Source organism: Trachurus japonicus, chromosome 24 (assembly GCF_045865225.1).
Source record: "Trachurus japonicus isolate A0001 chromosome 24, Traja_1.0".
Classification (NCBI taxonomy): Eukaryota; Metazoa; Chordata; class Actinopteri; order Carangiformes; family Carangidae; genus Trachurus; species Trachurus japonicus.
Window position 1 is genome coordinate 25,386,888 of NC_140930.1, and position 26,802 is coordinate 25,413,689.

General features: G+C 43.5%; 1 protein-coding gene across 4 annotated transcripts in view; it reads left to right on the plus strand.

The window, feature by feature from the left end:
* Positions 1-26,802, plus strand: part of LOC146962056 (MAM domain-containing glycosylphosphatidylinositol anchor protein 2) — a 208,092-nt gene that overhangs the window by 130,092 nt on the left and 51,198 nt on the right. For 2 of the 4 annotated variants that reach the window (XM_085771362.1, XM_085771363.1), the window contains exons 7-9: positions 541-632; positions 1,616-1,853; positions 15,040-15,333. In XM_085771362.1, the coding sequence (XP_085627488.1) occupies positions 541-632; positions 1,616-1,853; positions 15,040-15,333 (624 nt within the window). Of the gene's footprint in view, positions 1-540; positions 633-1,615; positions 1,854-15,012; positions 15,334-26,802 lie in introns of all 4 variants that reach the window. The other 2 variants (XM_085771360.1, XM_085771361.1) reach the window with 1 other exon arrangement.

The following is a 26,802-nucleotide window of genomic DNA, read 5'->3' on the forward strand; positions in this document are numbered from 1 at the left end:
CTCTGTTTGACCCGTGTGCTGCATCAAAAGCTAAACTTTCAGTTGTTCTAAAAGCGCAGCTTCAGTTGTCATATCAGTGAATACTCTTACACCTTCGGTTCAAACCACTTTTTAGGTTTTCGTGACCGTGACACTGTAAGTAACACATCTACATGAGCAAAAATCATATTTCTTCTCAGATCAGTTATTTCAGGTAGCGGTGACAGGATCCAGTCTGTCTTTGCCTTTGAACAGCGTGTGAAGTGTGCAGAGGCTGAGCAGGTACGGGCAAACAGACGGATTTATAGCCTATCCACCGGAGATGCATAACAGCAATTTACAGCTAAAGTGTGGACATTGAGCAAAGTAAAATCTTTACGAAAATCTATTTCACAAAATCCATATACTGCTGTCTTTGGGATTACATCTCGGGAATCGCGTCAATATAACAAGGGGAGCCGTAACCTGCTGTGAACATCTCAGGGTTTGTTATTGCAGCATGTCGCAGAGATACAGGGAAGTAAAACCTTGTTCTGATCCCATGGGATTTCCCTTTCACAGCTTTGAAAAAGGGCCGGTTCTGGATCACCCCCGACCCCTACCACAACGATGACAACATCCAGATTGGACGTGAAGTCAAGATCTCTTGTCAGGTACAGCTGCAGAAACACGTACAGTATATGTGGAAACAACAATGTCCTCATTCGATAACACTTTACAATAAGGTACACCAAATTAGAGTAGTTACTGAAACTACTGAGTAGTTACTGAGAAACCAATGAGGAACTAATAAGGAATTCATGAGAAAGAAATGAGTAGTTACTGAGGAACTAAGGTACACAAAACAAGAATAGTTACTCATTTTGATATCTCACTTTATTTTAGGGTACACAAAAAGGGTAACTAATGATTAAGTAATAGTTAGTTCCTCATTAATTCCTCAGTAATTTGATAAGGAGTAACTGAAGAACTGACCATTAATCCACCAATAGTTAGTTCATCATTAGTTTCTCAGTAACAGCTCTAATTTAGTGTACCTTAATTCCTCAGAAACTACTCATTAGTTTGTCTGTTCCTCATTTATTCCTCATTTGTTCCTCAGTAACTACTTTAATTTCATGTACTGTACCTTAGTTCCTCAGTAACTACACATTTGTTCCTCATTAGTTCCTCAGTAACTACTTTAATACTGTGTACCTTAGTTCCTTAGTAACTACACATTTGTTCCTCATTAGTTCCTTATAAATTCCTCATTTGTTCTTCATTAGTTCCTCAGTAACTACTCATTAGTTTATCATTAGTTCCTTATTCATTCCTCAGTAACTACTTTTGTCTACCTTAGTTCCTCACTAACTACTCATTAGTTCCTCATTAGTTCCTCAGTAACAACTCAAATTTTGTGTACCTTAATTCCTCAGTAACTACTACCGTAATTAGTTTGTCATTAGTTCCTCATTAATTTCTCAATTGTTCCTCAGTAACTACTTTAATTTTGTGTACCTCAGTTCCTCACTAACTACTCATTAGTTCATCATTAGTTCCTCAGTAACTACTCTAATTTTGTGTACCTTATTGTAAAGTGTTACCTGTTGTCTTCAATACAAAGCAATATGAATAACATAATGAGCCCTTTTAGGTGGAGGCGACCCCACCAGAGGAGCTGACGTTCAGCTGGCTGAAGAACGGCCGTGCCCTGCGGAGCTCGGAGCGCATGGTCATCACCCAGACGGACCCCGACATCTCCCCGGGGACCACCAACCTGGACATCATCGACCTCAAGTTCACAGACTTCGGCACGTACACCTGCGTGGCGGCGCTGAAGGGAGGCGGCATCCCGGAGATCAGCATCGACGTCAACATCTCATCCACAACTGGTGAGCCTCACACCCCTTTGTGTCAGTGACACATTTACACACACCGCCCCCCCCCCCCCTCCCTCCACCCCCCCACCCCACCCCAACATATTTCACACTGACACACATACTGAGAATCCCTGCTGTTAGAGCAAAGACTAAAAAAATAACAAACAGTGGCAGTGTTTCTTAGACTGTGTGGCAAGGATTTTTTTTTATTTGAACAGCCTGCTTCATGCTTGAAGTTCTTGCTATCAATCCTATCATTTTTGATATCAGCTCTCTCTAATCAAGTGCAAGAAGGTTATCATGTCTGTGGAAGAAAAGACCAAGAATAAGACTGTAACTGTTCGTCATAATCATAATGAGCCATAATCACCCAGTGCATTGTAAGACCTCTCATGCGTGAATCTTTGTTAAGTACAGTGGATCAAAGTTAAAGCAGGAAATTACTATCTAAGATCTAATGAGAGTTTACAACTGACAGGTCTAAAAATAACCACCGTGTTCTCCTCAGTACGAGACTCTAGGTAACTTGGCAAATGTTTAAAACAGTAAATGTAACAGATAGGAATGGTAGCAATAATGAAAAGTATTGTTGTTGTTTTTGTTTTTCCTTTAAAGGGTCAGTTTACCCAAATTCTCAAAGACATTTTCCTATGTAGATGGAGTGTTTCTAGCACAGCAGATAGTTTTTGGTCGATCTGCGGAGGTTTTCACTGATCTGCCACTGATGATATATGCACTGCAGTGGAGTGGGAGAGGAAGGGAATTCCTCTGTGATTCCCGCTGCATTAAAAACTGCATTGTATTTACAATTGTTACATATTTTCCAATTTGTCAGACAATAGTCCCTAATGGCAACTGGCAGTGAGCTCTATAAATGATCTAGAATAACCAGGGTTTTGCAGATAAAGTCTCAAAAGGCAGGCATCTGAAAACCTGTGGAGATTAAACCAAAACTATCTGCCTTTTTTTTGTGTGTGTGTGTGTGTGTGTGTGTGTGTTTGACAGAGACAGAGATTTGGGTGAACTGAGCCTTTAAGCCCTTTTCCTGGATGGTCTCCACAGGTTAAGAGTGTTTGTATATCCTCATTAGAGTAAATTCCAGCCCTCTATTTCAGGAACTACTGTCATCTATTGTAATTTGCAGCTCCTACACACACGCACACACACACACACACACACACACACACACACACATACTGTATTCTGGCGCCAGCACCGGTGTTTTGTGTTGGGTGTTCAATGGATTCCTGTGAACTCGAGCTGACTCCATCGGTCTTAACTAATCAGAGACTTTACATCCATCGTCCCTCCATCTAATTGGCTGCTTCCACCACTGTTCCGACTAACGTTTGCACACAGCATGTAAATAACACCACACATCAGCCCGCCGTGTCCACCGAGCTGCATCATTCTAGCTTTCGATCATGGCATGTTGAGTAGTCACCTAGAAACAGAGCAGTGTTGCGGCAGCCTGTCATCGTGTCCTTAGATACTCTGCTCCTCTATTGTGCATCGTTTGTTTCAAAAGAAAACAAGACGTAGGTGCTAAGATAATAAAAATCAGTATTCTGTCACAAAAAGAATAATCAAAGGATGAAATCAGCTGTCAAACATCTTTTTTTTTCTTCTATCCGCTGGTTTATATTTTAACATCAATCAGCTCTTCTCCCTGTCAGATTTTTTTTTTTTAGAAGAAACAGCTTGGAACAGCTTCATAGGCAACAAAAGAAAGAGAGCTCCTCTTGCTACATACAGTAGCACGTTTAGCAGCAGCTAACAACACGTTTTTTTCTCCAGGCGCCACAATAACGGTGAAATGCGGTGGTTAGACGGACAAAGCGATAGCACATATAATGGGACGGGGAAACGGTGGTAATCTCCAGTGTGAGGTCAATCAATATGCAGCCAATGTGCGGTAATGTTGCGGTGTCACCACGCATTACTTCATCACCCGTCGGCTCCGACCGAGGGATGTGACCCCCATCGACTCCACGCCTCACCTCGGGGACGCAGCGACTGGGAGTCTCCTGCTCGCCGCTCACTCACTCACTCACTCACTCACTCACTCATCCCCCAGATTTCCCAGATTTTCTATGATGGAGGAGTAGGGGGAAGGGGGGGAAGGGTGGGGGGACTCCTGTGGGTTGGTGCTGCTGCTGGCGCAGTAGATATCTGTTTTTTTGCTTTGAATTCACTGGCATGTGCTCGCTGCTGATAAGTGACTTTTGGGCTTGTGTGAAGTTTTGCGACTTGCGATTGCAGGATTTACCCCCCTCCCTCTCCCTCCCCGCCTTTTTTTTTTTTTTTTTTTAAGCACACATGTCAACGGGCGCACTCGTGCACCCTCATCTCTTCTCACCGTCTTGTTTTCTTTTTTTTCCCCCCCAATCGCACACACACCTCGCTGCCACTCACGACGTGAACATGAAAGCCGTGTCTCGACCTTGGGTGCATAATTATTGTTAGATAATCCTTTGATAATCCCTGCGCTATAAAACAGTAGGATCAATCGCACCTGCCAAGATTGTTTCCTCATTATCTTTTAAGTAGTGCAGTCTCTTCTTTTGGAGTGCCTGGGCGATGCCAATGCATTAACACAGACCCTTTAATGTGTAAAAAAACATACTGCTGTCTGACTGAGGAAATAAGCGAGGAAATGACTGACTCTATTGTGAATGTATGAAATGAAAGGTTTCCTTAAGGCTTAGATGTGATTGCTTCTTAAGCTTTCATTGTTCCAGTCAGATGTGTGGGTATGAAATATTATGAAAGTGTTGCGTTGCCATAGAGCTGTTCCTGTCATAGGAAATAATATATTGAATTTTGCTTCTGCCTGTAACAATTCCTGCTGCTTTTCTTGGATGTGACTGGGCTGTTTTCCTGGAGAATTCCTGTTCTGCGTGATGTTTCTTTCAGTCAGATTTGACACCGTGAATCAGAGGAGTGTCGGCTCTTCTCTGAGCGGTAACAGTATAGCTCCTGTGTGCCCGAGCCTTGCCTATACGCCTGCAGCCTGTTTTGGGGTGAATAAGCCTCATTTTTGTTCCTCTGCCTGTTCTCCTGAAGGGAGAAAGCCCGAGCTGCAATTAGAAGTCTTAATAAAAGCGTTTAGAGGAGATTACACTGCAGGTCTGCCAGGGTTTCGTGCTGGGGAAAGTGGTTGGAAAGCGATTGAGCCTAAAGTGTCTCTAGTCTGAACACTTTGGAGCGTGCTGCCTGTTCCAGCGTTGGCTCCGGTTCCAGATTCCAAACCCGGGCTTAGCCCCAGCCCACAGCACGTCTTTATAAAAGAGAATATTTATTATCTCCCATTCTTTCAACTTTTGATGAACACAGATTTCAACAGCTTTCATGATTTCTCCCTTTTGCAAAACAGTACTAATATTTACTATCATGACATGCTCATTAAATAAGCAACTCCTATTCTCGTCGGGGCTTCCAGAGATTGCGAGGCTAATGCTTATTTATGAGTATGGTCTGGAAACGAGGACACAGACCTCCCCTTTGGATACCGTCAGGATTAAGAACCACAAGGCACAGAAAAGGCTGCAAAGAGCATTAGTGTAAAACATAAAGCATCCCATAAATCTCCAACAGGAACTAGCCAATTAATCCTCTCATTAGCCCGTGTGTTAAATGTGTGTTTAGTGGGTGTGTCCTGCTAAATTATTGTTAGATGATGTGATTATTGCCGTTGAATGGCTGTGGCATTGAAAAGTTTTTTGGCTTCAGTTTGGAACCACCACTGGGACCATCTTAGAGATAAAATTTTAATAGCATGTAGAGTTATTACGGATGTTTTTGTGACATTTAACGCCACTTTTCAACACTGAGTCGCAAAGACGATTCCTTCTTATCGCGCTGTAAACCGTGGATTCCACCATTTTGGCTCAGGAGAACTGCTTTGCCGCCATTAACACAGTTGTGGTAGAAATCATCTCTGTTGAAACATTTGAGCATCAGCACACACCGGACTAACTGACGACCACAAAGTAAGTATCGGGAGGATTGAAAGTCACCTCTCCCTCTTCTCGAGAGGCAGATAAATCCCTCTGTGATGAGTCCCTCAATTAGCACCCAGTGTTTCTGTCAATCTCAACAATCACTGCAGTTAATGAATTAAGCAAATCAATTAAGTGCTCAGTTGATTAAAAGATGAGCTGGTTTTAATGAACACAATGTACGGCCCTTTTTTTCGGCAACGATTCTGAGTCTTCTGAGGCTGCTCATCTGTTTCTCTCCTCCTTTGTTGTCTGCTTGACTCTGATTCACCATGAGCTGCCATCATTCAAGTGACCATGCCACATGTGAGTCTAATAGGGACAGCATGCCCGCTGGCTGTTGACCGCACTGATGTGCTTGTTTCAGCAGCAAATTCACTGACCCCGACAAAGAGGAACCTGGTCTGCATCCTGACTCACCCACAGGGGGCAAAGGTTCAACTGCTGTTTGGTCACTGTGAGTGGAAACAAGTTGTTAGCTGCTTTCTACCTGCAGGTTGGAACCTGCCGAGTTTTCACACAATGTGGTTCTTCGTTGATGTTGGTTGATGTTTCATTCTCTTTCATTGCCCTTTTTGTGGTTGATTTCTACAGCACCAGATCCACAGGAGCTGGTTCAAGAACTGGCCACATACAGTAGGCCTACACAATGAAAAATAGCTTCTTTTTCTTCTTCTTCTTCTTCCTGATGCTTTGTCTGAAGTTACAGGTGTAATTTCATTTAATGAGTGTTGCCATTCTTGAAGCAAGTCTCTGATTCTTATTATCAGAAAGAGATCGACAAAGGCAGCCTCCTGATTTGTTACCGATGACCAATCCACTGTTGCTTGTAGATTTCACTAGCTGGAGCTTGATAGCTAATTTAACAGGCTGTTATCTACATCTTTTTAGTTTCTTCAGCTTTTTAGGATTTGGCGCTTTTTAAATATATTTTTTGGGCTTTTATGGCTTTATTATGGAGACAGTGAGAGAGAGAGAGAGAGAGAGAGAGAGAGAGAGAGAGAGAGAGAGAGAGAGAGAGAGAGAGAGAGGAGGGGGGTCAGAATCAAACCCAGGCCTCTGCAGTTATGACAAAGCCATAGTAGTGTTCCTGCTACAAGATGGCCCAATGAGGCGCTTTACAAGCTTTTAAAGGTGGACCCAGTCCTTCTACAGCCCTTGATGGCTACACACATCCATGCTATAAGACTGAGGCTAAAACTACATGTCTCACGGCCTGGTCGCACTGGGCGCGGAACCGAAGCGCAGCGCCCTTGAGCGGAGGCAGTTTCAGATAGGCGCACATGTTAACCAGTCTGCCTGGTCGCACATCTCGCGCTGTGGAGCGCAGTGCGCGCGCCTGCAGCGCTTCAGTTCTATTTTTCATGCGAGCCGCGAGTGCCGTCTGTCAAGCTGGATAGACCAGATCGTACCAGACAGGAAGTCGGGCACAGAAAAGGCCAGAGAATCCGGTCAATTTTCAAAATAAAATAATTAAATAGATGATTAATTAAGTTGTTGCTTGTCCGTCTATACATATTTGACCATTGCGTCTGCACACGAGACACACACACATCTTTAAAATGACGTGTGTGTGGAAAACCCAGTGAATACGAGTATGGACGACTCCAGTCGCTGTCTGACGGGCGCGGAGAGAAGAGGAGAAGTATGCGCCTAGTGCGACCACACAAGCGCCTGAGAAGGCGCGCGCAATGCACGCGCTCAGCTTCCACATGCAGTGCGTCCAGGGTGTCAGGCAACTGTCAGCATCATCACAGGCTGACGATATGGACAGAGATGCTAATGTTAGCATAAACTCTAATACTCTCCAGAACCAGCTGGCTGACAGTGGAGAAACACCACACAGTGGATGTGCTGCTTGTGAAAAGGGTTTTTTTCCCCCAACTCTACCACTTAAAGGTCCAGTGTGTAAAATGGGGGGAAAACCGTGACATCTAACGGTCAGTTCAGTTTACAGCGCTCACTTGCACTCACCCCTCCCATCAGCAAAGTGACAGTGGCCTCCAAGGACAAAAGACTTGTATTGTACCGGTACTAGTATTTCAGGAGCATTGAGCGATGAGGTGAAGATCAAAACCATTTTACAACATGTCTGCTGTTTCCTCCTCCTTCTTCTTTCCTTCCGCCTTCTTCTTTGTTTATTTCGGGCTGCCGTACAAACATGGCGGCACAAGATGGTGGCAGCAAGACCCTTGCTATCTGTATAGATAAAAGAAGAATTATAAGGCTACGAAAACCAAACAATATAATGATATATATTCATGGGTAGTATATTCAGATTTTGCCAATAAATCTTGCCAATTATTACACACTGGACCTTTAACGTTGTAAGTTAATGTGCTCTAGTCTGTAGCCTTGGAAATAACTATGCAGTGTTTTCTCTCTCTACCATTGACCTGGGGTGGCTGTGCTGCTCTGCCTATATATAATGTCTCCAGTATTTTCTCAATCTCTACAGCGAGATAGAACAGAACAGCAGCAGAAAACATCCAACCACTGTGACATGCAGGATTATGTTATGAATTGCGAACTAAAAACATCTTTGAGCAAATTCCAGCATTTAGGTAACAAGCAAATTCAGGTCCGGAGGCAAGTCCCAGTAAGCTGCTGTGGACTGGGATGAAGGGGTCTAACAGCTGTCCCACAGCTGGGCCGCTGTCCCGAGAAATCTGCCATATGACAACAATAGATGCCACGGTCACGCCACCTCTAGAATGATGGGCATATAACCACCTGGCAGCATATGTCAGCACAACACCTGTGATTTTTCAGAGGCTGGTTATAGACTGTGCAACCTGTCGGGGTGGGAAAACAAACTCGGTACTAAACAAAATGTGTGCATTTATGGAGGTTTGGGGAAATCAGAGTGTAGAAGGCAGAAGCCCAGTGGTGATTCCAGTTGGAGGTAAACTGTGTTCCAGTGTTCACGTCGTGCTAAGTCCATAAAATATGTTAATAAGACTAGATAACTGGACACATTATGCACAGTGTACCAGCATCTTTCCTCAACGGCACCACCTGAAGTCATGCTTTATGGAGGTGGCCATCTGGGAAATCACCTCCCTGTCCAGCTGGGAAAATCTGGAAGGCAAACATGAAAAAGAAAAACTTCCCCTCCCTCATTAACTACTGCCGAGGCCCCTCGAGCCATGTACATAAACTCTGGTCCTTCCACAGTCCTGCCTGCTGCTCAGCTGCAGAGAACGTGGAGGTGTGTATCTGAATCTAACATCAGAGAGAGCGCTGTGGCCACAAATCAATCTGCAGCCCATGAGAGTATTTGGTATTGAAAGCCTGCTGCTGTACAGTCTTGCTCACATGAATTCATGGGGGGGTTTGTGTGATTGATCGTAAGACGACTTATAAAATCTCAGGGGAACCACATAGGGTTCAAAAACACCCGCACAGTAGTGTGTCACCGTGGTGGGCTGTGTGTCGCTGCAGTCTATCGTTGCGCTAAGCCAATTTTAACACATCTGTGGATATTTATTACACTTCAGCAACTCGTATAGATGCTTGTCTCCCACACAAACACAAACACACACACACACATTCACAAACATGCCTAACAGTGGACCTACAGGACTCCTCTCTCCGTCCCCAGAGGTCCAGAACTCAGAAGAGCAGAGAGTCCTGTCACATTGTGACCAACTCATTGGCCTCAAGCTGTCCAAACACACTCTCACACATACAAAATCCCACACTCCGCAGGAGTTGCAGTGCTGGATAGTGCTACGTTGCCATGGTGACAGGGTAGTGATGTCACAGCACTTAACCGGGGAAAAAAAAGTGGCAGCAACATGAATGTTGTTTTTTCTCAAAGACGTCCGTGCGCGCCGACACTGTAGGAAGAAAAAGTGCGTAGTGCCAGAGATTTCTATGTTGTGCGTTGGTCTCCACACTGCACGCTGTCTGCTGATGGATCCTGCTGACAGGCTTCAGCAATCAGCCTTTACACATGGAGGATCATTCCAGCTAAGGTCCTAGAGATGTGTACGGCTACTGACGCCAAACAAGGAGGTCCTTTCCCAATTTTGGCCCAGACAACATCACACACACACACACACACACACACACACAGAGAGACACACATATACACAGTGTTTTCAGCCAGTAACAACAACTAGAAGCATCCCATTGAGGAACAGAGGCAGGATCACAGCATGGTGTCACCCGTGGGCGAGAAGAGAAACACTCAGCTGTACGCACACACACACACACACACACATACACATACAGAGGCATAAAACCACGTAAGCGCACACTACACAAGCATACGCACACAGCGGGCATGCCCTGCAGGCATCACTGGCATTTGGATGGCTTTGGCACAATGAGAGCACAGTGAAGACCAGGAGCAGGCTCTCTGCCACACTGAGCATCTCAGTGGTCAGTCTCACACACAGAGGCAGGGTGTTCGCTTGGAAAGAGGAGAGCAGGAGGAAAAACCAGATACAGAGTAAAGCAAGAGGGAGACGGCCGAGCGTCCGCGTGCATATACGCCTGTTTGCGTTTCCACGACGGCGCGGGGGGAGAGAGACAATGGCAGCTGATAGCCAGTATTTGTGCTGCCAAACCCAATAGGCCGACAACTGTAATTGCCTGCCTAATCTGGGCTGTGGAGAGGCCAGGTGTAATGATGGCAACTCAGTGAATACACCTCTCCTCTACTCGCTAATGGATGCTTGCTGCTCTCCTCCTATCCTGCTGCTGTCAGTTCGCCATTTCGCTGTTTGGGCCCAAGGAATTGTTCAGAAAAGTGGAGAAAATATGCTGTGGAAAAAGAAATATGTCAGTTCTTGACACCTGGCTGGGCTCAGTGGGGAGACATTGTGTGAATACCAATCGGCAAATGTATGAGAATGAAATGAGTGTCCGCTATCATTGTCGCTGTGGAGGATCATTTTTGCGGCTCCTTTGCTGCCAAATAGCTTTGCCAAGATGTATCTGTGAATGGCCAGTCTTCATTATCCCATGCATGTTTATGCATCACATACCTGAGAAGGTCTAGATAAAGGTTGGACTAACTGATGGGCAGCCAAACGTGTGGGTGACAATGGCCGGGAAGGCAACTGAGGAATTTCCATCTGTTGTACTACAATGATTAATCAGAACAGTGTTTTCCATATACAGTACAGCTGGTTCACAGCTGATGTGAGCAGTATTTTTATATTCGCAGTGAACAGAATGATTCCTCCATCACAAGTACATGCACATGTTATTGGCCTACAGCCAATAACATGTTTTGTTTTTTTATTATTATAGTATTTTATATTCACAACAGCTGAAGTAAGCAACCAGGTGGTGAAGATAAAATAAGAAGATAAGATGCTGCTAAGATAAGATAAGATAAGAAAAAGTTTATTTGCCATTTGTACATTTGTTAAGGTACGGTACATAAATTCTTGTGCAGAGGACACTCAGAGTACAAAAGTAAAAGAGTATAAAGATACTCTACAATCAGCAAGTGCAAACAATTATAAAAAAATATGTAAACAGTAAAAAGTAAAGAAAAAGAGTAGAAACAGTAAAGAGTAGAAAGACAATAAATACAGTAAATAAAAATAAATATCAAATAGATACTTTACACTGCACCTAAGGATGTTGCACATTTCCCATTCATTGCACATTTCCCATTCCCCGTGGTGAAGCTATATTTTCACCAGGGCTTGTTTCAAAGGAAAACTACACTTGGACTGAAAGAATGAGTGATATTCACGAGGTTTTCAGAAAAACCAAACCAAAAATGAACACTAACATTGTTCCGCGTCTGTGATCATTCCATAAAAAGCTCAGAAAGAGAGAATTCTTTCACGCTGCGCCTCATTCACAATCTTTGTTCAGTCTTTAGACATGTCTTGCCGGCGTTAACAATAACCTCAATTTGCTGGGCGGCATATGAGTTTTTATTTTCATTTTAGGTTGAAGTACGCGATATAACAAAAACATTAGAAACGAGGGGACGGGTGTTGAGCTTTTTTCTGGCTTCTACAAGTTTGAGCTGATCTGTAGCCTTTTGACTCACTTTAAGGCCTGACGATGTAGCAGCGGTTAGATCATTGAGATGACAGCGGGATCGTTGCTTCTCACCCAGACAGAAATGGGGTCAAAAGAAATATGGCTGGACTCTTTCGTTTTCTGGAGATTGCGGGTGATTTCATCACTGTGAAACTTCACTGTGTCTTGACTCCATTCCAGCTGCACCATTGTTTGGGCAGAATGACAGTGATTGGAAAATCATCAGGGAAGCATGACACGGTTTCATCATCGCTGAGAAGATTTTCACTCCTCGAATCGCTGGCTGTAAACTATTTTTGGGAGCAGTGGTACAAAATAGTCTTGGAGTCTGCTGATGGTTTGGACTCACACAAAAATACATTAACACACTGACACACACACACACACACACACACACACACACACACACACTCACACACACACAGAGCACTCTAGGAGCCAGAGCAATTTGCCAGGTTTACTAATTAAACAAATTTACTTGGCCAGCATGCTTGATGAGGAACCAGACTGCCTGATCCAACCTGCTAGTTTTCCGGCTTCGCTAACTTAGAACACACACACACACACACACACACACACACACATGCACACACACACAGACACAGTAGGCACACTCAAAGAGGCCTGCAACTACGTCCAGCAATTTGGCACTTTACACTTCTTTTATTATTCATTGCTAACTTTCAGCCAGGCTGTAAAATGTCCGTTAAACAAAGGCAAAATATTTATTGGGTCATATTTTATAACACGGGCAGTAATAAAGCCATATCACCTTTGGGAGGGCTCTGCTGTGAACGCTCTGAATAACATGATGCTGGGGGGTGAGACAGAGAAGCTGCCTGAGGAGGAGAGGGCAGGGAAGTAAGAGGCTGCAGAGTGATGGCAGAGATGCGGGTGATGAGGATTGTGAATGTTGAAATGATGATGCGTGATGCAAATGTGACGATGATGATGATGATGACACTGCTATACATTATGCTGATGATTTTAACGGCGAATGCTGGCAATGATGATTGTGTGATCTTAAAGGAGTAATGCGCTGTTGTTGCTTAGAGGATGTACTGTAGAGCACACACAGTAGAATGTGTTTCACAGATTATGGGATGGATTCATTTACTGTTTTGTGTGAGTTGTAAACCCATTCCCACTTGCAACCCAGGAACTATTTCAGGAACCTCCATTTGTTTCACCGTTGTTCAAGTGCCTCCTCTGGGTGCTTTGATGTTTTCCAATGGCCCAGGAACAAGGTGGAGTCTGCAGAGCTGAATGTCACTGAGTGGTTCAGCATAAACTATTCAGCTGCTTGAACTTTTAACTAGAGGAACCCCAGAGTGCAACCAGCGTCAGTAGGACAAGGGTTGCACATTTCTTGTAATATTAATTGATGGAAAGACTTTGTCGGCTCCCTACTCTCCTATCAGAGAAATACTGTAGAGTGCATGAATCATAGGCCGAGGGAGAGGTGATCAAGTCAACAACAAGGACAAAAACTTAAAGGGATAGTTCAACATTTTGGTACATTGGCCCATTGTCATAATCCCTATAGTTGTAGGAGTAGGTTTGTTATCTTTAATTGTTGGTCCAAGCTATTTTTAGAACGGCGGAGCAGAGCCGTGAGCTGCTCAGAGCTACGCTACTGAGGCTAATGGGATTTTTTTGGTTTCCCTCTTAAACTCATCAAACACACAATCCAACAACTCCAAAATGCTCTAATGGAACGTTATGAGTTGTTTTCGAGGGAAATGCAGAGACTGCTTGCCGAAAACAATCAGCGGATTTGCATGAATTTCCCTTGAAAACATGTTCCATTACTAGTTAGTAGTCCATTACTACTCAAAGCGTGGTGAAAGTTGGATTGTGTATTTGATGAGGGAAACCAAGAAATCCCAATAGCCTCCGTAGCGTAGCTCTGAGCAGCTCACGGCTCTGCTCCACCGTTCTAAAAATAGCTTGCACTGACAAATAAACATAACAAACCTACTGCTAAAACTATAGGGATTATGGCAATGGGCCAATTTGCCAAAATGTTGATCTATCCCTTTAAAGGAACGGTTCGATATTTTGAGAAACAGGCTTATCTACTTTCTTGCTGATACAGTAGGTAGATGAAGATTTAAATCAGTTTTAGTTCTCACAATTCAGTATGGAGACCGTTAGCTTAGCACAAAGACTGGAAATGGATGATTACAGCTAGCCTGGCCCTGTCCACAGGTATTATAATCCACCCGCCGACACTTACAAAGCTTTCCAATTAACACGTTATACAGAATCTGAAGTCGTGTTATCAGCGTGAGATCCCCAGACAACCTGCTGAGGCTCTGGAAAGTCACTGTGCCCGCACAAGCAATAGCCTGGCACGTAGCCCACTGTAAAAACCTTTTTCTACAAACTAGATATAGTAACATGTGGATTTTTGACCTCAAGACAGAGTCAGGGCGGCTGTTTGTCTCTATTTCCATTGTTGTCCACAGGTTTGAGGTAGGTGTTGATTTTCTCCCTGAACTTATAAGCAAGAAAGTGAACAAGCCTTTTTACCAAAATGTTATTCCTTTCCTTTATCTGGTAGATTGTTGCTGTCTAAGAGCAGAGACCACAGCTGGTATAAACAGTACAATAACTGAGTTGTTTCATTGTGTGTGAAAGTGGTGTTACAAACATTCTCATTTTGTCACATTAGTTTAAAATTCTTTTCAAATCAGTTCTTCACATGGAGATTCTTCAGATTTAGCTCCTTCATTTCCTGACTTTAGTTCCTGTGGCTGTACCTCGGCCTGTTTAGTTGAAAAGTGGTTTTTACTTATCATTTTCTTCGAGCTGTATGTTTACAAAGTGCATCTGCTTGTCAGGTCTTCATTGCATTGCTCATTGTTTGCCATTGCTTGATGACATTAAACTTCCTCATTGCTGTCCTCCATGGTGGTGTTACTTAAAAACCACATGCTCAGATTGTCTTAGCCATTGCTGCTTCTAATATCTGCATGGTCCTTCCATACAAAGCTGTGTGCGCGTGTGTGTGTGGCTGAGACTCCGCTTCATCGCCATTGCAACTTGGATGCTCATTCGCTCCCCCCATATCCTCCACGCCACCTCTCCCCCCCGAGTCGACCATTTCCTCTTACCCCGCCTGCTGACTTTCTAGAGCCCCATATCAGTCCCTCCTCTGTTTTTCTCTTTCTTAGTTCCCCCCAACCTGACAGTCCCCCGGGGCAAGTCCCCCCTGGTGGCCCGAGAGGGTGACACAGTGGAGCTGGAGTGCCTTGTTTCAGGGAAGCCTAAGCCCATCATACTGTGGTCCAGAGCGGATAAGGAGGCGCCCATGCCGGACGGCAGCATGCAGATGGAGAGTTACGACGGTGTGCTGCGGATTGTTAATGTGTCCAGGGAGATGACGGGCTCGTACCGCTGCCAGACCAGCCAGTATAACGGCTTCAACGTTAAACCCCGGGAGGCTTTGGTGGAGCTGATCGTGCAATGTGAGTAGACATTATATATATAAATGCGTGTGTATATTATTTTATGGTGATATAATGTGTGTTTTCTTTGTATGCAGTGTAATTAATCTTTATGTGTTCAAGTCCAGTGTGACCAGCATTGAACGTTCTCCCATTTCTTCCCCTCCACGCCCATCCAATTTGCTTCTGAAGGCTGTAAAATTAGCAACGTCCCCTGGTACCCTGAGTCAGGGTGAGGAAGCAGCTCTGACTCCACCTCTTACACCGAGGGGAGGACTTTATCTGCTGAGCGTGAACTGAGCAGAACTAATATTAACAAAGGCACAAAGCTCTAGATACTGAGGTCCGCACTTGTTACGGACTGCCTGCATGTTTGTGTGTATAAATGTGCGTGTGTGTATCAGAGGAGCCCCAAAAACTCCATATATATATACTCCCTATCCCCAGGCCTCGGACCCCCTGCTACAGTACTGAGAAACCCCTTTCCCTCCTTTAAGATGTGACATTCAAAGATGGCTTAACAGCTAATTAGCGAGCGGCTAATTTATTCCCACTAGTATTCATTTTGTATTCATTTATGGAGATTTGAATAGAATATTTCGAATGAACGTTGGAGATCCAAAGCTGTGTCACTCATTCACGGGCCTGGGATGTTTCTCTGCCGAGAAAAGAGCGGAAGACGGATGGGAAGGAAAAATGAAAGCGATCCATGTAGAGTGCTTACGATTCTCTGGCAAGTGATTACAAGAAATAGAAAAACTGAGTCTCATAGCCACGGCTCTATTGTTTTATTTTTTTTTTCTCATGGCCTACTTAGTTAATCCATGCATTCTTCCCTCTCAATTTACTGTAATCTGGAAAGAACCTATGCAGCAGCATGTCATTCGTAAACTACTGTGAAATGTATGGTAGTTAACATGCTGTGTGCTGACTGCCATGTTTTAAGTGGCCTCAGCATTGGACTTGCCAACCCACAAGACAGCAGAAAAATATCCAACAACTTTTTAAAGTGCGCTGTAAAACTGAATTATGGCCGCAGCTCAACCGGAGTTTTGATTCAAGACGAACTTGACACTCCCACTACCAATATTTTGATTGAAGAGGAACAAGAGCAGTCCCCGTTCTGCTCTAGTCGACAAGGATTAGCGCATAATTCTGCCCTCATTTTTTTTCAAGAGTTTTATTGTACTCTTTGCTATGGCGTTCACGTTTCAGCTTAGCTGCTACCCACTGTGCTGTGTTAAGAGAATTAATGAAGTTTTGATGTGCTTTGAAGAAGACTGTTGAATTTTTGGCTGAATTGATTATGATTATGCAGCGATGACAACCCATATCAAAGGTTAGTGGCTCTGCTATGCACCAATGCTGACACCAGAAAGTAAACAAAGGATTTAGACTCTAAGATGCCCTTCGTTAATTAGCCACACTCGGTGGATCTGCTGCCTCATGCGAAGAGGGGTGTGGTGGGATAGGAACAAATTGTTGAATACAGAAATGAAAGAAGAAGATTGGCGCTAATAGCCTTTTGTAAAGCATGATTAAAAGGCTTCTGTATATTCACGCAGCAATCCTCATGTTGAACATGTCACCATGCCCTACTTTTGAACATTGCATTGAAACATCTAGTGCCTGTTAGTCCATGTGGAGTATTAACACATATCGCCTCAGTTATTCTAAAACAGTTGAAGAATGGATGATGCTGCTTTCCCCTTTGATCTCTCTCAGCAGAGAGCGGTTTAATGCCACAAGCAGCAATAGGTCACCGTGATCCCGCTGCCATTTGGAGAGCAGCAGGGGCACGTACTGTATACTGTGTACCGTTTATCTCCAGGCAGCACAATCAGTGCAGAATAAAAGCAAATAAGTCCTAACTGTCCAAAAGCACCTCGGTCAGCAGCTACAATACCGCAGCGTTTATGAAAATTTGTATTTTCTCTTCTGATAGAAACAACAATGAAAAAGAAGGTGAAGTGTTTAAGCCCAGCCTTTCCAAAACAAAAAGTGTTTTTGGTTTAAGGTGTGAGTGGAATGTGGGATGAAGACATCATGATAACAGACTGACATTTACCAGATGCAGCCAGGTCACGTTCCATCACCACCGTGGCCGCTGGAGATATCTGATGCCAGTCTAGCACCTATGTCTTACACCGTGTCCACACAGGAGGCGGAGTGCAAGCAGCACATTATCAGGGCAGCAGCAGCAGCTCCGGTGCTCCGTCTGTGTCCACACACATTACACAGGCACAGTGCTGACTTATAGGTCAGCCACGTTTTGAGCAGTGATGTGAATAATGGTGTTATAAATAAACAGCGTTACTAACGGAGCTAATTCTTTCAGTAACGAGTAATCAAAAAAGTTACTGTTTACCCCGTTATAACTCCGTTACCGTTACTGACAATAAAATGTGCCGTTACTTGACTCAAGTAGTCCCGTCACAAAATAATAAAACACCCATTTAAAGCGTGGCAAATGTGCACGTCACAACTTGTCCACAAGAGCATTTGGGATTTGGATTGGATTGTGTATTTGATGAGTTTTGAGGCACAGGGGACCTGTACCATTCACCTCCATTGTGTTCACTGAGCAGCTCACGTCTCTGCTCCATGGATCTCAAAACAACATGCACCAATAATTAAAGGTAATGAACCTGCTATGACTGTAGGGATTATGGCAATAGGCGATTTTTGCCAAAATGTTGAACTAGCCCTTTAAGTGTAGAACGTTATATAGGCTGCACATCATAATTCAGTCCATCAACTGGTTGGGAAAAAGCTGTTTATCTGGAACCAACTCACTCCATATTCCCACTCAGCAGGCTCTGTGACGGTGTACTGACTGAGTTGGTTAGTTCCAGATAAAGAGTCCAAGTAATTTGACATATTTGAGCATTTTATTTTAAAATAGTAACGCAATAGTTACTTTTCCTGGCAATTAGTTACTCTTATAATGTAATTACTCAATTACTTTTGGGGGAAAGTAATGAGTAACTATTACTTTACTTTATTTGAATTGAACAGTGCACATTAATGGACATAACATGTAAATATGCCGGATTATAGCAAAATGCTAATTTCCGTTCGTAGTCCCATTAACATAAAAACAGTTCAACAGGGTCCATGCCTATGTTCCCACAGCCTTATGTTCCCACAGTTCTAAGATTTTTCTCAAAATTAGGCCCTATGTTCCCACTGGACTCTCTCTACCTATCTGGACTCTATCTATCTGGCCTGTCTAGCCTCTACCGGGTCTTTTTACTAAACTTAACCAACTCCTTTCTTCATTGCCTAAACCCAACCAATGGTGGGACCAAAGGGCTGTGGGAACATAGGGCCTAATTTTCAGTGACAACAAAAGTTAGAAATGTGGGAACATAAGGCTGTGGGAACATAGGAATGACCCCCAACAAAGGAGTACACATTACACATAATATAAAAAAATAAATATATATGTATATAAAAAAGTAGACTCATGACTAATTACTTTTAAGTAATTAAGTAACGTGCCCGACACTGATTTTGAGGCACTCAGACCTCAACACACAATCACTGTAGTTTTGTAAATGACGGACATGAAATAGTATAAAAGTATGAATTACTCTTCAGCTTACATTTCTAAGTGTGGATCATGTGAGAGACACAAGTGAAATAAAAACACAGCTGAAACAACGTCTGCCTCATTACAGTATCTTTACACACTGGCTCTACATGTATTTCTGCCAGTGAGGCATACTGTACTGTAGATCTTCTAAGATGCCTTTATTCACTGTCAGTTTTCATGACATTAATACGTGATGAAACAGTTCATTGTTATTTACCATGGCTTTACATGTACACAGCAAAACTTGTTTTGCACGTTCGCGTTCAGTGTCCCCCTCCGCTACGAAACGCTAATCATGACTTGCAGATAACAGAACTAAGATAAAATGGCTGCGCTATCTGCTGCCACGTTGATCATTACTGTGCTGCGAGGAGCGTCTCCACACAGCAGAAGTCAAGATGCCAACCATGAAGCGCAACGTCATCATCATCATCTCCCTGCTATCTGCAATAAAGGCGTGAGCTTTAAAAGATAATTCAGAAATAGGCTAGATGAGCTGCAAATGTGCTGTCAGTGCATGTACTGAACAAATACTTCAGAAACACAGAATTTGAAAAAGTGACCACTGAAGGAAGGAGAGTAACGGCGGAGCTGCATCCAGATGTGTTAAATGTGATGAAGAGTAACCATAGAGATGATGAGTATCAGTCAACAGCTGCCCCTCTAGGAGGCGGAGGAGTGAGACCTTAAACCAAACTTTAAATTCATGGAGCGTTACCCAGCTACTGAATATACACCGACCAGCCGTAACATTAAAACAGATGACTGATCTTTACTGTTGTGGCTCATTGGTCTAGATAGCATTTTCCTGTTTTAAGAATCATTAGTAATTTGATTCGAAACTCAATTTGTACTTTCATTTATTTTCCACGGCTTCATGGATCAGTACAGTCAAAAAAAAAAAAGAAACACAGATCACTCACCACATTCAAATCAGTCACCTGTTTTGATGTTACAGCTGATGAGCGTGTGATGAATACAAAACATCCCAGGTCCAGGGTTTCAAATGAATCACATACTTAATTCCCCTGTGCAGCTAGTCCAAGAGCTGGAAAAACATGTATTTTGAAGAAGCAGAGATGTAATTAACATGAAGCTCCACAACCTGTGAATGACCTCATCTCAGTGTGGAGGTCAACACCACGGGCGCTTTCAGGCCAGATTTCCCCTCCTCTGACATCCAACCAGAAAAGGTCACCTACTATCACACTCTGCTGCACCCGGCGCTCACTGCAGCAGACAGGGGTCACTTCCAGGGAGGGGATGCTGTTAGTGACACTCACATGGAGAAGATGTGGCTTTGGAGGGAGCGAGGGTAGGCTGGGGTGGGGAGGAATTAAAGGGATAGTTCACCCAAAATTCAAATTTCACTCTATCTACTCACCCTCATGTCGACTAAGAGCTGTGAGAATTTTCAGAGTCCTCCGTTCCTTCTCTGAGTTACGGGGGGGTCCGTGCAGCAGTATTTGTCCATATAATGGTTGTGAATAGATACCAACTTTCTTCGTCCAAAAAGACACACCAAAAAACATCCAAATACCTCCATACTGCTCCATACTGCATGTAATGTCCCTCTTGTATTGAAGCCTCGACATGAGAAATTGTTCCGAAAAAACTTAAATAAGTCTATATTTTAAGCTTGTTTGTAGCGGAAGCTCCCAGTGTCTCAGTTCACTGCTCTTCCTGTGTCAGTGCAAATCTCACGTGATTTGCACTGACCGGGGGAACAACTTCTCATGTCGGGGCTTCAATACAAGAGGGACATTACAGACGAGCAGTATGGAGGTATTTGGATGTTTTTTGGTGTGTCTTTTTGGACGAAGAAAAGTGAGCACCATTTACAACCATTATATGGACAAATACTGCTGCGCAGACCAGAGTCCTGCACGGGTCCAATTTTGGAAACCCGCGCCCGCCCGACCCGTTGGTTTTTAAGCCCGTGTCCCGACCCGTCACCCGTGATTATTTCTGACTACAACCCGGATCCGACCCGCCCGTCAATATTAAGACCCGCTGCCCGACCCGCTGCCCGTTAGATCGCCGTCATCACCGGCGATAACGGGGGTATAGCCGTACTCTTTAGAAAAAAGAAAAAAGAAAAGAAAAGAGAGAGAGAGCCGTAGAGATCGTTTATTTACATCAAGATGCTACTCTGTTGTTGCCGTGAGTGATAAAAAAAAAAAGATTTGCTACGCTGGTTCGTGCAGCTGCGCGTGAGTTTTCCTCTGTAGGCCTACACATACACCCGCGTACCCACCCGCGTTCATTTGAGTTCCGCCCGTGCCCGACCCGTGAATGTTCACAAGACAGCTTATCCACCCGTTGAACACCGTTTTTGCGGGGTACCCGTCGGATACCCGCGGGGATCCGACCCGATGCAGGACTCTGGCGCAGACCCCCCTGTAACTCAGAGAAGGCACAGAGGACTCTGAAAATTCTCACAGCTCTTAGTCGACATGAGGGTGAGTAGATAATGAGTGAAATTTGAATTTTGGGTGAACTATCCCTTTAAGACTCCCAAGCATCGAGTGAAGCAGACATGTTATTATCAAATCATTCCTTTTCTCCAAAAGATGCACGTAGTTGCGTCAGAGGATGACAGACAAGACAAGACTCACATCCATTCCCTCCTGATAGTTCTGCCTCCTTCCTTTCAACACAAAGCATTTCCAGAATGCAATTATTTCTGATTATGAAGCGTTATTTTAATAAAGCACCCCTCTTACGCTACAGTTCTTGATGTCATGCAGCACTTTCATCTGTTCTGCATCTTCAAAGCAGACCACATAATGAAGAGACTTATTAAGGCTTTGGTATTGATAAATCAATCATTCTGCCATGTTCTCGCTTCAGTGCCAGATCTTCTCATCAGAGTCCTGCTTCTAATTTAATAGCTGGCTTCAAAGTCCAGGTTTAAAAAGCACAAACAATCCGCTCTCGAGTTGTTCGATTGCTTTGACGGAATTAGAGAATATTTAAGGAATGTGTCCGCCGTGTGCGAACATCAACGCACTCCGCGACATTCGCCAAATACATAGACCCCTCGCTCGTCTTTCTCAGCTTGAGCATTTACTTTATTAACACAATCCGGCCCTCGCTTTTGTTGTTTGCTCTGAACGCCTGTCGGTATGCCCCCTCCTTTTCCTTCTCTTGGCCTGTCTCATGGTGTGTAAGCACAAGCCAATCCCTCTGAGATGCTTTTCTCGCCTCCATTTCCAGGTCCCAGCGTGAGCCACCCGCCTTTGGTGGTGAGCCATGTGCAAAGCCGCGTTTAGTAACTTGATCAAGGGACCGAGGTACAGTCCTCTGAAGGAAAGAGCATTAGAGGCGTGAAGGAACGACTCTGGCAAGTCAACAGCTTTGATATGTAAAAACCTGCATCTGTTGGCTGGCAGAGGCGACGCCAGGAGGAGAGAGGTAGAGGGAATGGAAGACGTTTGCCTTTAGAATCGTGGCTCTAATAGAATTGCAAACGCCAAATCCCAAGCTGTGACACCCTAATGTTCTTAGTCAAACTGACTTGGCATGGTCCAGAGGCTTGAGAGAGAGAGGGAGCGAGGAAACAGAGAGAAGACGGAGGTATAGGCTGGTGTCCTGTCCTAGATACCACTGTCTGTCAGAGTGAGAGTTATCAAGCTCTACTCCAGCACAGATGCACAGGAATCTTTTATCCAGGCTTCCCTTCTGTTCCTCCTCACGTCGTCCATGACACCTGCCTGATGCAACCCTGTGATTGTCCCCCAGAGCCAGCGGCCCCGCTATCTGACATACATCAAAAAGACACACCAGGATAAAGAGCTACTGTCTGAGCTGAAGTAATGAGCAGAATTACACGATTATTGTTTTTAATTAATTTTCCTTTCTGCATCAAGGAGACCTGCAATGCTGGCCCCCGAGGCCCACTCTAATGTGAATCATATTAGAGCGATTCACATTAGCCTAACGCCAGCCCAACACCAGCAAATTAATCTTTTGCATTACAGCAGAGGGCTCACACACCACATTTGGGGATGAAATTTTAATAACCTTTTTTTTTTTTTTTTTTATGGAACAATGTTGAATTGATCAGCCGCATCAAATCCACAGCAGAAAAAGGTCAGCGAATATGTAGGTTGTAAACACAGGGCTGCACGCGGCTTAGACAGAATAATTCATAACTTGGTCAATGACTGAGCTAAACCCATTAGGGGATCACCAGGCCACTCTTCGAACTGAAGAGTCTACATTGATTATCATTAATTGTTTATTTAAGTTCATCAATTATCCCTAAGTTTTAATAACAGTATGGTAATGAAGATGGTGCTTAAGTTCATTGTTTGATTGCGGCGGCTGCAGCATGGGGGAAGGAGGGTGCGTTGATGCGGAGCAGCAGTTCCCTACATTATTCAACACAGGGACTCATTATAAATCAGATGAATCAGGGTTATCATATTATATTCTGTATATAACTGTTTGACTTCCTAATGAATCATATTTCCTCCATCAAGACTTGAAGCATGTTATGCTACAAAGGTTATTCTCCCATAAGGATGCATTTGCTTCCTCCTAATATATTTATGTAATAAAATATATAGTGCAAATCTGTGGCATATCTCCAAATGATGTTAATCCAACGTATGTCAACAGGCAGGAAAAATAAGCGGATTAAAAGGAGCTCTGATGTCACACCAGGTGGAAAGTAACTAAGTAGATTTACTCAAATAGTGTATTTAAATTTTACACGTCTATCCCACTACACTTCAGAGGGAACTGCTGTTCCTTTTAGTCCATTATATTCATCTGACAGCTGCAGTTATTAATTACTGTTAAGATTTTACATAAGAAACATGATCACAGTAAAAAAAAAGAAAAGTGTTTCAGAAGCTCTTTTGATTTGAGAGGCAAAGCAAAGACAAAACAGGAGCCAGGTGGGACCACCTGTCACACATTTCAGTCATGTCTAATACTTATTAGTATTAGTAATTCTACTTAATTCCTTTGCACCTCATTCTGTCTCTGCCCTATGTACTCTTCTGTCTCTCTCTGTAATATCACAGTAAAAGCTACATAACCTAAAGTTGAACAGAGATTTCAAACTTCTTAGATATCTCCATTTACACAAGCAACAATTGTTCATAATAATAAAAAGTAAAGAATTAATAAACCCTGCATGTGTAGTAGAAGATGGAGTTTTTTTCTTCTTTACTATCACATTATAATCAGCTCATTATAACCCAGATTTATCTAAATCACCCGTTGTTGAGGGCACAACCTCTTGGCTGGGAACCACTGGACTAATTTATCCTGTTATGGCATATAAAACATCTGTAACAAGCTCCACCAGCTTCACCAAGTGCAGCAGTAAATGCCACGGACACATTGCTGCAGTTGTAAGACTTGCTGAAGATGATCAAATTGTGTCCAGACATAGAAAACAGGACCTTTACTTGTATTAGGATTTTATTTCTAATCCCCCACCCTCTGTTCTCCAGTTAACGCAAATTCAAATCTTTCGTTGTTTTTACCTTTCATCTTCATGAAGTCAGTGTAATGTCCATTACCGCCGCATTAATTCCCCCTCCAGAATTTGCAAATGGGAAGTCTTGCAGTCGTGCTTTTATAGGTAGCCTTTTACTGCCAACTTGTTGACAGTAGCTTAACACTGATCTGAGTACAACAAAGAAGAAAAGAGGTGGAATGAATTAAGAGTTTAAAAAGCTGTTATAAAGCAGAGATGGTGAGTGCAGCAGAGTGGTGAGGCTGGAAAACGCTGTTGTTGCAGTGGTGCAGCCAGTGCTGTGGAAATGGAAATTATACCAAACGTGAGCTGTTGTAGTAGGCGATGGATAATTTCATCCCCTTGATGTTTGTCGCCTATTAGTGAGTGGACTTCATTAGCACCGGCCACGGCTCCAGCTATTATTTTCAGACTCTGCTGTTTGTATGCCAGCTGTTAGGAGAATTTACTGTAATAATATAGCAGAGGCCATTATTCTGCTGTAGTTTTTACTCAACTAGGATTTTGAATTATGTGGCTGTTAATTAAGTAAAAGATCAATGCGCCACCACAGAAGACATGAATAAAAAAGAAATAAGACCAAATGAACAGCCAACAGTATAGAAGAGAAGCAGTCAGACGCACACCTTCACATATTGCACAGTAGTATTTACTCTGCAGGCTTGGCCCACAGGAGTGGCGCTGCCTTCTCAAGGTGCACTCACCCGGAGCACGTGGGAAAACCTAAAACCCATTTTGACTGCAGCTGAGGTGTGTTGTTAACCAGTCAAGCAGTGTTTCAGAAATGCAGGTGCACACATGCAGACAAATTCAGTCCAGCTCCCTGCACAAAAACACACACACATTTCCCCCATGTGCATCCATGTCTTTCCTCTGTCCTCCTCCCTGTAGATGGCAGTCCACGACGTGGGCCATGGGGAGAAGGCCTGCGTGCTCCTAAATGTTGTTTTTCTGCGCATTACTGTCAAGGTATCCACCGGTGACTGATGATGGATTACATCTCAGCTACTGCTCAGGGTTTTCCCTCAGCCTATGACTTACAGCAACTCTGAGCCCTCCTGGCCCCTCGCTGCTACACTAACCATAGCGGAGCGCTGCTCAGGGAATGTCACGGGACCTTTTTGCTCCTTTTTTTTCTCCTCGTGTTCACTGGGCAGCTGTTTCACAGGAGATGCGCAACACGGAAGGGGGGAAGGAGGAGGGGCGTGTTTGTTTAAAGGATGTTTTGGTTATATAAGACTTTTTTTCTCCTTTTTTTTATTTGCTGCAAACCCAAACCCTGTTTTCATTTGTCTTCCTGTGTGAATGGAAATGCACTTACTGCAATTTGGTCTAGTGCCACTCAGGGAAGCTGTGGAGCTGGGCTGTGATTCACCGCCACACTCAAACTTACAGTTTTAATGTGATAAGTACAGATTCAGATTCTCCTTTTGGAGTCTGACACAAGCCATTGGGTTTGGGTAAAAGCCCAGGCAAGACTGGTTTGAAGCAGGAACTGATTGCTGTTTCATTTAGCGAAGATGACAGCCAATTTACGGCTCCACCTTCTGAGCAGCATCAGCAGAAGGAGGCTTTTTTTTTTTTCATTATTATTTTCAGTCCAAACCTGATCGGAAGATTGGTGTTTTCATATTCTGTCCGGCTTGTTTGTTAAAGGTTGATTATTTTCCACATTTCAGCCAGTCATTATCCGAATTAATGGTGTGTCATTAATCGTGGTAGCTGCTGTGTGAATTGAAGTAAGGATGATGATTAGCATAGAGGGCAAGTAAGTAAATTCCCACTGTTATAAGTTAGTGATTATTTTGCATACACTGAGATCTCTCTCTGTACATGAAGACCTAGAGGGCGTGTGTGGCTCTGCAGCCTGGGCTGAGGTTAACTCCATTATGTGCAACAGGAAAACAAAAATTCAAGTTGTCTCTGATAGAAAGAAACAAGTCCCAGCATATTTAACATTCAAACCCTGATTGCTTAAAAAGATTTAGCTTTGTTGAGATGTTAGCATTTTCCACATCTTTAAAAAAAATAAAATAAAAAATGCTGATTAAGGTTGTGGTTAATGACATTAATAGTGTTATCAAATTATATGCTGTAAATTTTAATAAACTGTTAATTTAATTGCATATCCTATCATGTTTGGAAGGCTCAGTAATTAGATTATATCGTCGGGTGTGAATAATGTAGAAGATTATGTTGCAGATTACAGTTTCAATCAGGTAATCAGTGATCTGTAACAGATTACATTTTAAAAGTATAAGATTCCCAGCCCTGGTTGCATCTACCCACCTCTCACTTAACTCTGAATGGAATTATGCAAATTCCAGGCAATTAAGGGACTGTGTGTTGTTCTGTCTCTTCTCCTCAGCAGCCACTGTTGTTTCTCAAGCATCGC